This window comes from Arachis stenosperma, chromosome 1, assembly GCF_014773155.1.
Source record: "Arachis stenosperma cultivar V10309 chromosome 1, arast.V10309.gnm1.PFL2, whole genome shotgun sequence".
Classification (NCBI taxonomy): Eukaryota; Viridiplantae; Streptophyta; class Magnoliopsida; order Fabales; family Fabaceae; genus Arachis; species Arachis stenosperma.
Window position 1 is genome coordinate 131,649,026 of NC_080377.1, and position 16,050 is coordinate 131,665,075.

General features: G+C 33.9%; 1 protein-coding gene across 1 annotated transcript; it reads left to right on the top strand.

The window, feature by feature from the left end:
• Window positions 1-14,602: 14,602 nt before the first annotated feature.
• Window positions 14,603-15,352, top strand: LOC130935062 (uncharacterized). Its single transcript, XM_057864622.1, has one exon. The coding sequence runs from the start codon at window positions 14,603-14,605 to the stop codon at window positions 15,350-15,352; it is 750 nt and encodes a 249-aa protein (XP_057720605.1).
• Window positions 15,353-16,050: the final 698 nt, after the last annotated feature.

A 16,050-nucleotide genomic window follows, 5' to 3' on the forward strand; every position in this document is an offset into this window, starting at 1 on the left:
GGATAGGATTGAATTGGAAATGTGGTTGTTGTGGTATATATACGATGATGGTGATTGTTGAGGATTATTGGTGCTAATGATGTATTATGATGTTGGTTAATGTTAGTTATTATTTGGTGATAAACTGTTGGAATTGATGATGATTTATAGTGGTTGTTGATGTTGGTTGGGTGATGATGTTTGATGAATTGATTTTGTAAAGGTTGTTAAATAATGATATTGAGGTATGAGGTATATTGAATTTTGAATGAGTGTATGTTGTTGATGAAGATTGATAGTGAAAGAATGATGATTGGTGAATGTATTGGCAGAAGATTAATTTTAGTTTTTTATATTTGATATTTGGATTGATGAGTGTTGAAGGGGTTGATAATTTGAGATATTAAATGTTGGATGTGGTATAGTTGCATGATGATGGAAGTGGTGAGAAGTCATGTTGACGTTAATAAGGTTAATGGAAATTTGAAAAATGTGAAATAGATTGGATTTAGAATTGTTGGATGGTTTAGAAGGTTGTGTGAGTGAGAAAATGATTGAGGTAGTGTTTGTATGAATTTTGGACTGTTTTGGTATGGTTGATATGTGATTGAATTGGTATTGGATTGAGGTTTGGTTAGAATTGAGGATTTGAGGTTTTGGGTAAAAACAGATTTTTGGTGAACTTTGATGGATCATAACTTTTGCCTCGGTTTTCAAAATTTGTTAAGTTTGGTTTAGAATTAAAGATCTTTGAAAACCCTTCGATTTGATATAAAGTTTGTAAAATTTGGATTTGAATAGAGAAAGTTATGATAATTCAAAGTTGGTGTTAAAAATCTGAAATTCTGCAAAGTTGCAGAATTTCAGAATTTTATGATATGTGCAAATGCACAGCTTTGTGCGCACGCACAACCCTACGAAATTCTATTCTGTGCGGACGCACAGACCTGTGCGTACGCATAGGCAGGGAAAAGAGCTCTGGTAGTAGCGCTAGTATAGGTTGTGCGCGCGCACATCAATGAAAGATTACGACCTGTGCGGACGCACAAGTCGGGAAGGGTCGTCTGTTGGGGGCGCTCGCACAGCTTGTGCGAGTGAATAAACTTTATAAATTTTCAGTACCTGTGCGGACGCACACCCCTGTGCGGACGCACACGCCCTATTTCACAAATTTAACTTTGTTTTCAACTATTTCACCTTCCCGACAAGGTTGTAAGCTTCTATAACACCATTTTATGATTCTTGGGCTTAGTTTTGGGCATTAAAACATGGGAAAGGTCCTAGGAGGTTTGGTTTGATTTTATTCTGAAAAGTTAGCAAACGGAGGTTTAGGTTTCTGGTGGATTGAGGATGAGTTTGGTTAAGAAGGAAGGAGGATTAGTGAATTTGGCAATTGCTGACAACGAAGTGAGAAACTGATGGACTTGAGAATATGAATGTTTAAGGATGTTAATGGGAATGATGATGGTTATGATGAGTTGATGACTCAAAGAGGAATGATGATCTTGTTGAATGTGGAAAGTGTGCCAGGCACTATATCCTTGGAATGATAATGTTTGAAAGAGAGTGTGCTAGGCACTATATCCTTGGAATGTTGAGAGCTGATAATTGGAAGTGATTTGAGATGAGGAATGATAATGATTTGAGGTTGATGGAATTGTGGATGTGGATAGTGAGCCAGGCACTATATCTTTGGAATGATTTGTGATGAGTTATATGTGTTGTTGTTTTCCTTCTCTGCCACAAGAGTGTTCCAGGCACTATATCCCTCGGATTGAGCATGCAAGTGAGCCAGGCACTATATCCTTGAAACGATAGTGAGCCAGGCACTATATCCTCGGAACAAAAGTGAGCCAGGCGCTATATCCTCAGAAGTGGCATAAAGGCGACATCCGAAAGGATGTGTCGGGTTGGCATTTATAGACCGACAAGTGATATCACGAGCCAATAGGATAGGCATTCATCATATGCATATCTTATGTGCTTTCTTGCTTTGACTACTTGGGTTTGCCTACTTCTATAATATGCCTACTTGCTTCTTGAATTACTTGCTATATATGATTATTACCTGTGTATTACTTGCTTGCATTAAATGTGATTGTCTGGTGCTGAGAAGGTTAGGTAGGTGGTGGCGATGTGATCGCACGGAGGTTAGGTTGGCGAAGGCTGTGGGATACAGCAGTGTGATTAGTATTAGTTAGAACTCCCCTAAGTTAGATAACCCCGTTTATGGTTTAAGTTCTTTATTTATTTATATCATTAAGCTTGAATACCCGTATGCGATGTGAAGTTCTAGGACTGCCTTCGGCGTCCTGGGGCCTTATATCTTACATCATTGAGCACTGTTACCATACTAAGAACCTCCGGTTCTCATTCCATACTTTGTTGTTGTCTTTCAGATGCAGGTCGTAACCCACCTCGGTAAGTTGTTTGGTTGGTGACAGAAGCGGAGGATCCGGATACCTTTTGGAGTCTTTTTGGTTTGTTTTGTATTTGTCTCTCACTTTTGTATTTTTGTTTTGGCCTAGGGGCCTATTTTAAGAGAGAACAAAACTTGTATAAGCCATCTTAAACTTCAGTTTCCCCTTGTCTGTATGTTTGGCTAGCCAGCTTAAACTTCGCGAGCCATGGCTAGTTTCTTATGATATTACACTATTATACTATTATCTTTGTTTATATCACATTGTGTTTTAAGTTGGACGCTTCGTTGGTTCGCTTTGCGCTTTTAAATCCTGTGTTTGAGCTATATCATTCATCAGGCTTCTAGAATATACTACTTCTTTCTTTATTTATATATGTATAAGCCTTAGAACTGTCGTAACCTCTGATTAATCTTTGCTTTACGGCTAGAGGTAAAGTTTAGGATAATTGGGGTGTTACACATTGCGAATTCTCGTAATCGAATAATCAATCTCTTTCAAGCCATCTTTCACTATCAAATTTAGGACATAGGCACAACAACACATATGAAGATAGTCCCCCTTCAAAACTAGACTATTCCATGCATTTAATCTCTTTTTCAAGTATAAAATTACACCATCACTAGAAGTTGCATACCGTTACAGTAAAAACTTGATGCAATTTTCAAGCATCCAAACAACCTTCAATAGCTCTATCAAGTACCTCTCCTAACTGACCCTCAACCTGACAAAAATTCAATATCCTCTTTTGCAACTTCCAATCATTGTCAATAAAGTGTGCCGTTAGAGACATATAAGTCAAATTTTGACTCTACGTCCAAGTGTCAGTTGTAAGGCACACTTTTTAACAATGATGAGAGAGATAATTTTGTAACTTCACTTTCTCTGTATCATAAAGAGAAAGTATATCACGGGCCAATGTAGTATGTGAAGAGATTTTAACTTAGTTTGCAAGCTATGTAAGAGCCTTCGAAACACATTTCTTTCTACAAATCGGAATGCTAACTCTTCAGTCACAAACATCTCAGTGAGGATACTTCGAGATACTGCTTGGTCAAACTTTATAACACTCGGTGAGGATATAAGACCACTTGTTCCCCCTGCTATCCTCTGCCTCTTGCTCTATTCGTTGTCCAAGTCAAAGCATCGCTTCCAATGTTGCCGCATATCACTTGTTTCCCCCACATATTTTATTTGACCATTGTAGTTTTTACATCTCGCATACTTCTTTATCCTTTCGACTAGAATGAAATGTTCCCATATCTGTGATTGATTCTTACGCCCAGAAGATTCACTAGATTGAGGAGGTAATGAGGGATTAGCAGCAGGATTTAAATGCTCTTCTCTCTCAGACATTTTTAATATCAGCAACAAACCTAATTGTAAATTAAATAACTAATTAAACAAAACCAATAAATTGACTTTGCTCAATGCTTGTTCATACAAAAGACACATGTGACAGCTAGTCTACTTTAATAGAAAATGGCACATAATTTTTTCGAAATTCAATGCATTATGAAATCAAGCTACTTTTATTGAGAAAAATTGCTATGGCAATCATAAAGGCCACTTCATTTAAGAATACACTTTGTTAATTCTAAACTTGTACATCCTCAACCAATGCAAACAACTAAACAACACTTTAAAAAGGAAAATAAATAAATAAAATGACACAAACTATGAAGTAATAAATACATCATTACATGCTAACACTAACAGGGTTACTTAGACCTGGTTTGTAAAGTCACTAATATAGGAATACATATATGACAAACATGTTTGGAACTTACTTTTTCTTCAACAGTGCTCTCTTTAGAAAACAGAAAAATGCCTCCAAAAATTGAAAGCTGCAAGGACCAGTTTGCAAGTCAACAATGCAAGGGTATTATAGAGCTCTCTGAGCTTTCGCCTCATCTAGTCTACAACAACATCAACAACAAGAAAATATAAGAGTACTAGCAGTGAATGAATTAAAGTATAAATTGGTCACTATTAAAGTGAATAATTATCCAAAGTAAGTCAGCAACCAATGTGGCTCAACACACTCAAATATTTTACTGTATTCAGGAATCCAAATTAAACCTATGCCTAATTAAAGTTCTGTTGAATCAATATCTCAATTATTAGATATTCCCCTTACTTCAGAACTCAGATTAACAAGTATATAAGGCTAAAGCCGTCTCTATCACTCACTAATTCATTTATATACATTAATAATGTATTTCGCACAGGAGCACCCGATTTTGGTTTATGGGAAAAGTATTGGATAGCCTCTTTAAAAAAAATAAACTAACATGGGTGATGATGGGTCTGAATTCTACTGCATCTGCATTCTATGGTGCCATGTACGCTATATAAATTTTATTTCATTTGCATTGAACTAGCATATAACACAAACAGCATAACAAAGTTTCCTTCCCATTGTTGCATTTTATGAACATAGCTCTAGATACATTACATATTTTCAATGGATAATTTTAAAATCGAAATGTAGTTCTTATCTTCACCTGCAATAATTAAATTAAAATAGAAATGGGTAACTGCAAAAATGGCATACTAATTGACTATGTAAAAAAGTTTTATCTCCCTTGCATCCAATCATAGTAAAACATAAGAGAAAAGAAATTACCTACTATGTTAGATGGCAGCAGTAGGGGTTGGTAGCGGCGGTGATGATGGCGGTGGTGGGTTGGTAGCGGCGGTAGCAAGGGAGAGACGAGAGAGGAATGGTAGCAGCAGCAGCAGCAAAGGAGAGACGATATTGTGTTAGAACTTAGAAGTTATAGAAGTTGACAACAGTGAGCGACGCCAGAACCGCGGAACTGCCCTACGAAGAGTTGTTTAACGACGGCGACAGTGACGATAGCAGTGGTGGCCTGCTGGGTTGGTAGCGGCAATACCAGGGGAGAGATGAGAGAGAAATACCGTTGGCCATTGTTGTGCTAGAAATTGATGACAGTGAGCGATGGAGAGTAGTTCGACGACGACGACTGTGACGGTGGCAGCGGTGGGTTGGTTGCGGCGGCAGAAGGGGAAAGACGAGAGAGGATGTTGAAACGGTGACTAGGATTTTTGTGTTTTTCACATTTTTCAAATTTTTTGAGTTTTGAAGATTGAAGTTATTGATGTGAATAAACCAGTTTTGATTTGGTTTAAAACTCAACTGAACCATAAAAACCGGTTTTTAATAAACTGGTTTTTATAAAAACTATGGTTTCAGTTCAATTTTTTATTTGAAAAAACTGGTTTATTTAAAACGGTTTCAATTTAGTTTCAGTTCAGTTTAGTGAAACTAGTGTTTTTTTTTTTGCACACCCCTACATATGATCAAGCAACATAATTCATTAAGATAAATGCACAACATCACTCATCAAGAAATTGCCTAGTCATGGTTAAAGAATTTAAATCACATGATGGCCAAAACATGTAATTCAAAAGATTTAGAATGCTTTAAGGAAATTTACAAGTACTTGGAATGCACAATTACTAAGCATGAAAATTCAAAACCAAGTAACAAATTGTAACTTCAATAAAGAATTTCAACAATGAATATTCATAACAATGATGCTAAAATAGCATCAAGTCAGTAATTAACAGTAATATCTCATCAGAATCAATAAATCAACTCAATAATCTAACACTTAGCACCAAAATAGAAAATTAAACAGAAAATTAAAATAACTAACTAACTAACTAATGGAGATGATGGTGGATGGTGGATGGTAAATGGTGGTGATGAATGATGGTTGAAGGAGAGAAAGAAGAGAGGAGAAGGGAAAAGAAGAAAAGAAATAGAGAGAAGAGAAGAAAAGAAAAGTATGAGAACAAGGGGGTCACACGTACGCGGAAGGTCACGCATACGCGTGAGGTGCAGTCATGCCATTACACAGTTCCCGCATGGTCCTGGCACAACTCTTTGTCCAGGCCATGCAGTGGCATAGTCCACGCACCATTGACGCATGGTCAAATTTTGAGGGTCATGCGTGAGAGTTTTTTTTAAGACAAGCCAAACTCCAAAATTAACAAATCTTTAAACATGCAATGCAAAACAAAAAGGCAATTCAAGACAAGATTATTGACTATTCAAATATGCAACCTAAAATAAAAATTTACCCAAGCAACTAAATCTAAGAGCATATATACAAGAATGATATAGAGAAAGAAAGTACCTAATAATGGAAACCCAATTTATTCATCAACTATATACACAAGAGAATTGAAAGAGTTTACCATGGTGGGGTGTCTCCCACCTAACACTTTTATTTATTGTCCTTAAGTTAGACAATTGGAAAGCTCCTTGTCATGGTGGCTTGTGTTTGTATTCATCCTTGAACTTTCAACAATGCTTAGATCTCCAAAATACTCCAAGATTCTCAATTGATTGCACCAAGCCTTGATGAAGTTCTAAACAAGCCATGAGCTCCTAAAGTTGATCCTCATGTGGTAATTCGGGGTCCCAAATCTTATTTGTACACTCGTCTTCAAGTTGATCATAACAATTCTAATTGGGTGGCAAGCAATCTGAATTCTCATTTACACAACAAAGCATCTTCCTAAACCCATTCAATGTAGCACTACGCCAACATTTGAATTTTAACTTTGATGATCCAACCAAAATGAACCTAGGATTACATTTTCAACCACTACACAACTCTCTCTTACTCTTCAATCCACAAAGAGTTCTAAGTTGACCATCCGTTTCAAGCAAACCATATTCAAGTGGGATAATAAAGCTAAGGGATATGAATTTTACCCATACTCAAATATTGTGTTGGATGGTGACTTAGGATGTGAGATTTTAAACGGCCTTGTAATTTCCACTCCCTTGTGCTCTTCTTGGATTACTTCCACCTCTTGACAAGCTTATTCAACTTTAACCTCTTCCTCACCGAATTCTTCTAACTCTTCCCCATCACTCAAGTCATAAGTTAGAAATTGAGTGAGGTCTACATCAACATCTAATTCCAATTCCACGGGGAAAGATTCAACAAAATTAAGGAGATCATGTGTTGATGCGAAATCATCATCATTAAAAGAACTTGTTGCTTGCTCTGCTTCTTCCAATTCTTCATTCATAATATGTTTTGGAGGTTGTGAACTATCTTCCTCAACATCAATTTCACACTTTTCAAAAGGAGGCTCTACAACTTTAGATTCCCATGGGCATTCAACATCTCCTAAATCTTTAACTACTTCTTCCTCTTCAACAATTTCAGCTTCCTCCACTTGTTCTAATACAAAATTCCACTCCTCATCCTCCACTTTAGTTTTTAACCTCTCTTTCATACTCCATTCTTCATTTGATTCTCTACATGTGGCCATGGGAGTATTTTAAGTACTTAAGCATTGGGAGACTAAATTGTTTACTACTCAACTAAGGTAGGCATGATGGTTTCTTGCCTCCTGTAAGCTTCACGTCGCTCTTGAATAATTGAAATGAGAGTGTCATTCATTGGGGTTTGAGGTGAAAAGAGGGTTTTATTGCTTGGAAAAAAGGGTTCATAATAGGAAGGTGGTTCATCTTAGTGAGCATATAGAGGTGGTGTATATAGAGATGGTAGTTCTTGGGGGTATTGATGTTGGAATTGTGGTGGCTCTAAGTATGGTTCATATGGCTCATATGGTTGTCGGTATGGTGGATATGTGTTAGGATCATATGTAGGTATTTGGTGGTATGAGACTTGTGAATAATGTTGAGAACAATGTTGAGGAGGGGGGGTCATAGGTATATGGTGGTGGTGATTGATAATCACAAGAAAGACCACCATATCCATTAGATTGGTATGCATCATGATTTGGGTAATTCTCATAGTATACCGGAGAGGGTTGTTGCCATAAAGATTGATCATATGCTTGAGGCTCCTCCCACCTTTGATTTTCTCATCCTTGATGCAAACTTTCATTGTAATTCCCATTTTCTACAACATAGTTAGAACCAAACTCGTAGCCAAATGTGTGAGAATTCATAGTGACAAGAGAAAATAAAACAAAAGCTACTAAGAAACAAGGAAAACAAACTCCTAAAACTAGCAAAAACTAGAAAACAAACCAAAAATCAAGCTATTCACAATATTAACATATGTACAATAACCAATAACAAGCGCACATTTGCAATTTCCCGGCAACGGTGCCAAAAACTTGATGAGAGGGAAATCGTTGGTTATGAATTTTCACAAAATAATTTCGTTGAAGTATAGATCCATACCAACAATCAACCCTCAATCAAAGTTTAATTTGTTTGTCACAATGCAAATCAATAAAAATTGAGAATATTTAAACCTCAAGTCATCTCTCAAAGAAATTACAGGGAAGTGTGCATATTATTAGTTATGAGGTATTTCTTTTTTGGGGTTTTGGAATGATGAATGGAAATGTAAATTGTAAGAAAATAAAGCTAACAACTAAGATAAGTCTTGGCAAGGGGGTGAGAATTAAAATTCCTATCCTCATTATCATCTTCAATTGAGATGGTAAATGTCTATTGCCCTCACTTAGTTAACCTCTAACAAATGAAGGAAAGTCAAGTAAATACAATTAACTTGAGTTCACAAATCCTAATCAACTCATAGTGAAAGACGAGATTTAGTGAAGTTCAAGCTAACTAGCAATCTTCAATTACCAATCCACATTAGAATTTGACAATTCAAGAGTTTTCAAGTCACCAACCCAAGCCAAGAATACAAAATTCTATTCTAAAACTCAACCAAACATTTTATCAAACACTTAGAATGCATAACAGGAAAGCATGGTAAAATAACAAGAAATAATAAAATCTAAAATTACCAAATGCAAGAAAGTAACAATAATAACTCAATCAAAAAATAAGAAATATAAAATCTCAAATTGCATTAAATGGAAATTAAAATCAACAAGTATTCAATAACATAAAAGTAACAAAATAAAGGAAATAACAAGTAAAACTAAGAAAGCAAAGATGTAATAACAAGAAATTGCAAGAAAACTAAATCAAGACAAGATTAAAACCTAAATCTAAGATGAAATTACCCAAATCTAACCTAATTCTAGAGAGAAGAGAGAGTTTTTCTCTCTAGAATATAACCTAAAACATGGCTAAAACTAAACCTAATTGCTCCCCCTTGTTTCTTCTTGAATTTGGCCTCAAATATTTCAGAAATGAGTTGGACTTGGGTTGGATGAGCTCAGAAATTGTCAGCCATCTTTTTTTCAAGTTGGTCACGTGCTAAGTGTCACCCGTGCCTGGGATGTCACGCGTATGCGTGGCTTGACGAAACTCTCACTCACGCGTATGCATGAGGCATGCGTACGTGTGGCCATGAATTCCACCAAATCCTCATTCTTCATGAATTTCTACCTTGCATGCTTTTTTTTTTCACTTCTTTGATCCAATCCTTACCTCTTAAGCCTGAAATCACCAAACAAACATATCAATGCATCGAGGGGAACTAAACTGAATCAAATTTAACGAATTAAAAGCCTAAAAAACATATTTTTAATCACTAAATACAATTAGGAGAATTTCATAAAACTATGTTATTTTTTTAATTAAATGTAAAAAAAAAAATTGATAAAATCCACCAAATTCAATACATAATAAATCATAAAATTATGGTTTATCAACCATACATCACATGTTGCGACATTAGTTTCACATGCACATCCAACATTGTCTGCACATTGCCATTACTTTGGACCCAAAATGTCCTATTTGAAAACACTCCATTTGACAACATTGATAAGAAATTATATCCCACATTCTCAATCTCCTTGAAAACAATTACACCCATATTCATCAATGTGAAATTTTTTAGCACATTGAGAAAATTTAGACACCAGCTGCACAACATCACAAGAAAACTGCATTCAAACATCACTCCATTCACATAATTTTTTATGATCCCATTTGGTAAAAAAAAAAAAAAAAACTCACTATTAGTCATGTCTATGAATATAGAAAGAAGAGAATATAGTGTATAAATTGATTGTGATTATTTATGGTACTTACAACTTCTTATATAGGTGATATTTTGGACGTAGCTATCTATAATGCAGAGTATCCGAATTAAATTTATCCATATTTCAAATGTAGTGCATCCAATATTATTACCTCTAAATCTTTGTAGTTCAACATTCGAGATATGAACAAGCTTTTTAAAAAAGCTAATTTCAAGTGCTCCCTTAATCTTTGGCTAGGACTTAGGAGTTTGTGACATATCTTAAATGCATAGTATTTGAGATATATATGTAACTTTTTTTAGACACTACATTCAAAATGTAATATAATTATTTAAATCGATAAATACTCTATATAAAAAACAAATATTGAAACTTATTTATAATTCAATATATTGAGATTACTTATTATTTGAAATTATGAAAAATACAAAAATTCGGCGCTTTTCCTTGACATGTCATAGTTATGTTATTTTTAAAAAAATTAAAAAATCCTGATAATATAATAGTTATTCAAATGTCATTAAATTAATGATGATTTTTAAATTTTAATAAAGTCATTAACATTTTAGTTTTAAATCCCCAAATATGTAAAAAGTTTTTTTTTCCCATTTAGCAATTTGATCTACTTTCTTCCTTTCTTCTAATCATTTTATTTGAATTTAAATAAAATATTTCTTTGGTTAAATATATACTATAAAGTTTAATTTTGAACAAATAATTATTTTTACCTATAAAAATTTAAGACACTCACAACTTTTACTCATAAATAGGCAAAATTAATTTTGTATCTATGACTTTTATTATAGATAAATTTGTTAGTATTTCAAATATTTACTAATAAAATTAGTAGTTTATTTATTTCTTTTTTTAGTATAAAACTAATTTTGTTAATTCATTCATAAAAAGATATATCAACATTTAAATTTTTATAAGAAAAAATTAGGTAGCGTTTGTTTTGAGGTACTGAAATAGAGACTGAGAGACTGAGACTCAGTATCGTGTTTGTTAGTTCAAAGACTGGTACTAAAATTTCTGTCTCTGTCTCTAAAATTTCAGTATTTCAGTACCTCCAAAAAATAGAGACACAGGGGACTGAAATTTTTAAAGATGGAGACTGAAACTTTAATAACATTTTATACCTAAAATACTTTCATTTCAATTAATTAATTTCAATTTTACTCTTCTTTGTGCAAATTAAATTAGAGTTTTATTCTTGTTTCAATTCCTGTTTTCCATTTTGCACCAAACAGAATATTGAAATTTATTTCAATCCGTGTCTCTTAGTCTCTGTCTCTCAGTCTCAGTCTTTCCATCTTTGTCTCTCCACCAAACGTTACCTTATAGTTGGTTCTTAAAATTTATAGAAAATACAACAGAAAAAATTAGTTGCAAAAACACTGGTTGCGGGATGAATCATACTCCATACAATGGTAATTGTTCACAAATAATTAATTTTAATGTAAATACAAAAAGCTAAAAAGCAGGCAGAAATTTCATACTTTTATTGTATCTATTAATCTATATCTCTATTTATTTACATGTTCACAAAGATAACGATTTCTAAATACTGCCAAATATAAGAATAAAATATAAAAGCATCCTTTTAATATAGAAAGGAAGAAAAAACAAAAACTAAAAATATTTAATTTTTTATTCACTTTCAATAAAAGAAGTTTTATATAAACAAAAGTAATTAATTTTTAATTCATTACTTAAAAAATTTATTCAAATGCATAAATTTAATTAAATTATTATATATATGTTTTTTGAGTAAATATTTTTTTTCGATTTATGACTATTTATCTAAAAGACAATAATCGCTGACCATAATTCGAAAATATCTAATCGATGTTTTAATTTTTTAATCATTTAAGTAACTTATTTAATCAACTTTAGTTATTAGTTTAAGCAACTTGACACATTAGTAAATTATCGTTTATATAGATTATTTAGACTATTTTATTAAATAATTTGAGATAAATTAAAAAAAAATTTAAATTATAAAAAATATTTTATTTTTTAAACAAATAAACATAGAAAAAAGAGGATTTACTCAATTTTTTTATAGTATCCGTGTATAAACTATAAAGTTAAAAAATGTCTAAAGAACTAATTATAATATAAATTAACTCAAACTAATTTTATTTTTAATTTTAAAATTTTAAAAATTAAAATAAAAAATTATTTTTTTTTTTTTAAAAATTTATTTTTCAATTGGTTAACTCTACTTAACTACAGGTTCCTAGTGAAACCCATAAAGTTAAAGTCTTAAACAACAATGCAGGAAAAAGAGAATGATAGAGATGAAAATAGTATGGTTAACTTAAGAGAGCCTGACGCGTCAGACATACACGCTGGCAAGAGAGTGTTGTTTTGATTTTATTTTCTTCCTAGGCTCTATCAGTAATTCAGTATCATACATAGGACGAATTCTTTTTTCTTTTTTTTTTTGGTTTTTTTTATTCTCTATTTTATTGCGAGATTCATAAAATTTTTTATTTTTAATATTGGAGTAGTAGTGGTGTTTTTTTAAAATGTGAATTGTTGGGGTGTTATACTCAAATGTGGAATCGTTTAACTAGAAAAATAGAAATCGGATTATCCGATTTATTAGAGGTACAGAAATCGAACCGTCTGATTTCTAGAGATACAGAAATTGGACCGTCTGATTTGTGTTTAAAAAAAATAAAAAAATTTTAGGTATAGAAATCGGACCTTTCGATTTGTGTACTTCCACAATTTTAAAAAATACAAAAAATTATAATATTAAAATATATCACCACTTCTACTTTCATAACAAAAAAATTAACCAGATTCATAAGTCATAAACTACATAAAAGACAAAAAAAATTATGCTGCCGAATGAAGTGACATTAAAAAGGAAAAAAAAAAGAAAAAAAAAAGAGAAATTGAATGAATGATTTGATTACTTGAGAGACAGAAAGAAAAAGTTAGTGGAGTTGAAGAGTGAAGAGAAGATAGATACTTTAATTTTGGTTGCTTCATGTGGTTTTATGCGGTGTGGTAGAATTCAAGAGAAGCTAACGACTCTCATAATTATCAAGTGATTCCTTTAGATAAGGTTAACACCTACACAAAGCTACCCCATATTACTTCATTTCCATCAAATCCTAAGCACCTTAACTTTATTTGTTTTATTTTTCTTGTAGGATCATCGGAAATTATGTTTGATATTCGATTGGAAGTGATATTTTTTAGGAACATAAACTACTGGATACAGAAACTAAATTTCTTAATATTTATGTTACGTGAGGTAATGAGTCATGTGTAGTGGTTAGCAAGCTAATTAGTTAGGAGTTGCAGATATAGGCAGATTCTATTAGTGAGTAATTAGGGAATAAGTTTGTTAGAATACTGACTAGATAGTTAGTTATGCAGCTCATCAAGTTGCTACTATTTATTAGCTAAGAAATGTGAATTGAATTAGTTTTTGGTGTGCAAACAGAAAATGAATTCAAGAGTGATAGAGTTGTAACAGTAAACACACTCTCCTCTGTTTTCAAGCTTCGTGAAGTTCTTCCCTTCATCTCCCCTGAACTCACCATTTCAACATGGTGCGGTGAGCGTAGAAGGGGAATGATGATAAATGGTTGAGGAACTTCGAAAGAAATCTGCAGCACATTTCTTCATTCTTTGTCTTCTTCTTCTTACAAAATCAATTTTCTCTCACTTTTCTCATCTAATTCTTCTCCTCTTCCCTTAAACTCAATCGATAGAGACTGATGAGATTTGCGTTGTCGTGCATCAATCCGGCACTGACAAACATTTCCAATCAGCGAGATTGAGGGAAGAAGTTCTGAATCTGCATCAACAAGATTCATTGATTTGATTCTGAAATTAGGGTTTGCGAACAAGAGGCGATGGAACGTGAAGGTATTGCATCGGTTCCTTCAGTAGACATTCATGCACTTGCTGCGTTGGTGAATCAGATCAACATGATGAACCAATCAAGCACGAACAAAGGTCAATCAAATCCAGCATTGGATCTGGTGAGTCCTTATTTCTTGCATCCTGGAGAAAATTCAGGATCAGCCATAGTTGCTGTTAAATTGGTAGGGAGTAATTTTCAACAGTGGGAAAGAGACATGTGGAGAGCATTGAAGTCCAAGAACAAGCTGAAATTTGTGGATGGATCGATTCAAAGACCATCAGAGGATGATGCATTGTTTGAAGCATAGGATCGTTGCAACACATATATTGCTTCTTGGATCAATCACTCTCTAAGCCCTGAAATTGCTCAAAGCGTCATGTGGATTAACTCAGCCGAAGAATTATGGAAGGAATTGAAGCATAGGTACAGTCATGGTGACGTGTATAGAATAGCAGAATTGGAGGAAGAATTATTTGCAACCAAGCAAGGAGATGCATTAGTAACTGCCTACTATACTAAGCTGAAATCGATTTGGGAGGAATTGGAAAATTTTCGTCCAATTCCAAACTGTTCAAGATGTGTGGAGAAGTGCAATTGTGAGGTGAACATAATGAGAGGCTACAAGGAAGAATCTAGAACAGTTAGGCTTTTGAGAGGTCTTAACGAACAATTTTCAATTGTGAGATCCCAGATCATGCTGATGGAGCCGTTACCTACGGTGGATGTAGCCTTTGCATCTTTATTGCAACAAGAGCGGCAGCTGAACCTGAATGAAGTAATGGAAGAAAAGGCATTGTTAATAAATTCAAGAAATGAAAATAGTAGCACAAACACAAGAGGAAGAGGCAGAGGCAGAGGGGGAAGAGGCTATGGCAACAATGCAAAGAATGGAAGAGGTTCCAAACAATGTTCTCATTGTGGCAAGCATGGTCACTTGGCAGACACATGCTACAAAAAGCATGGCTTCCCCCCTCATTTCAAGAACAATGGAGCCATGATCAACAACATGGTTGCTGAAGATGATAATGAAGTAAGCAATCAATCTCAGAAGGAAGAACTTGGCAAATCTGAGCCATATTTCACCTTAGAACAAAAGGAGGCTTTGCTTGCTCTTCTGAACCAATAAGATGCACACCCAAAGCATAGCATAAATCAACTTGTCACCACAACTCTACCATCAAACCAAGGTATCTCTTACATAATGTCACTTTCTAAATTCAGTCCTAAATCCTGGGTCATTGACTCAGGAGCAACCAATCACGTGTCATATGCCAAAAATTCATTTCAAAAACTGTACCAAATTGAACCCGTACTAGTCAGCATGCCTGATGGCACAAATACATTGGTCAATACTGCAGGAACAGTTGTGTTTTCTGATCAATTTTCTTTGCTACATGTCTTTTATATTCCAAATTTTAAATTCAATTTGATCTCTGTCTCAAAATTGACAGCCGATTTGAAATGCAAATTGATTTTTGATGAAAATGAATGTAAAATCCAGGACAAAACTACCAAGAGAACAATTGGTGTAGCTGAACAAAGGAGAGGGCTCTATGCTTTTGAGAACCTCACACCCATTCAAGCTACATCACAAGTTGCATCTGCATCACTTGCATCCACACTGTCAGCATAGTCCACACACTTAAGGCACTCTGAACTATGGCATCTTAGATTAGGACATTTGCCTAGTGATAGAATTGTTGTTATGAAAAAGGAATACAAAGATTTAAAGTTTTCAATTTGTAATAAGCCTTGTGATTCTTGTCATTATGCGAAACAAAAACGGTTGCCTTTTATGTCAAGGATCACTAAGAGCATGAACAA

Excerpts from the sequence above, each read along its gene's own strand:
- LOC130935062 (XM_057864622.1), top strand. The coding sequence starts at position 14,603 with ATGTGGATTAACTCAGCCGAAGAATTATGGAAGGAATTGAAGCATAGG.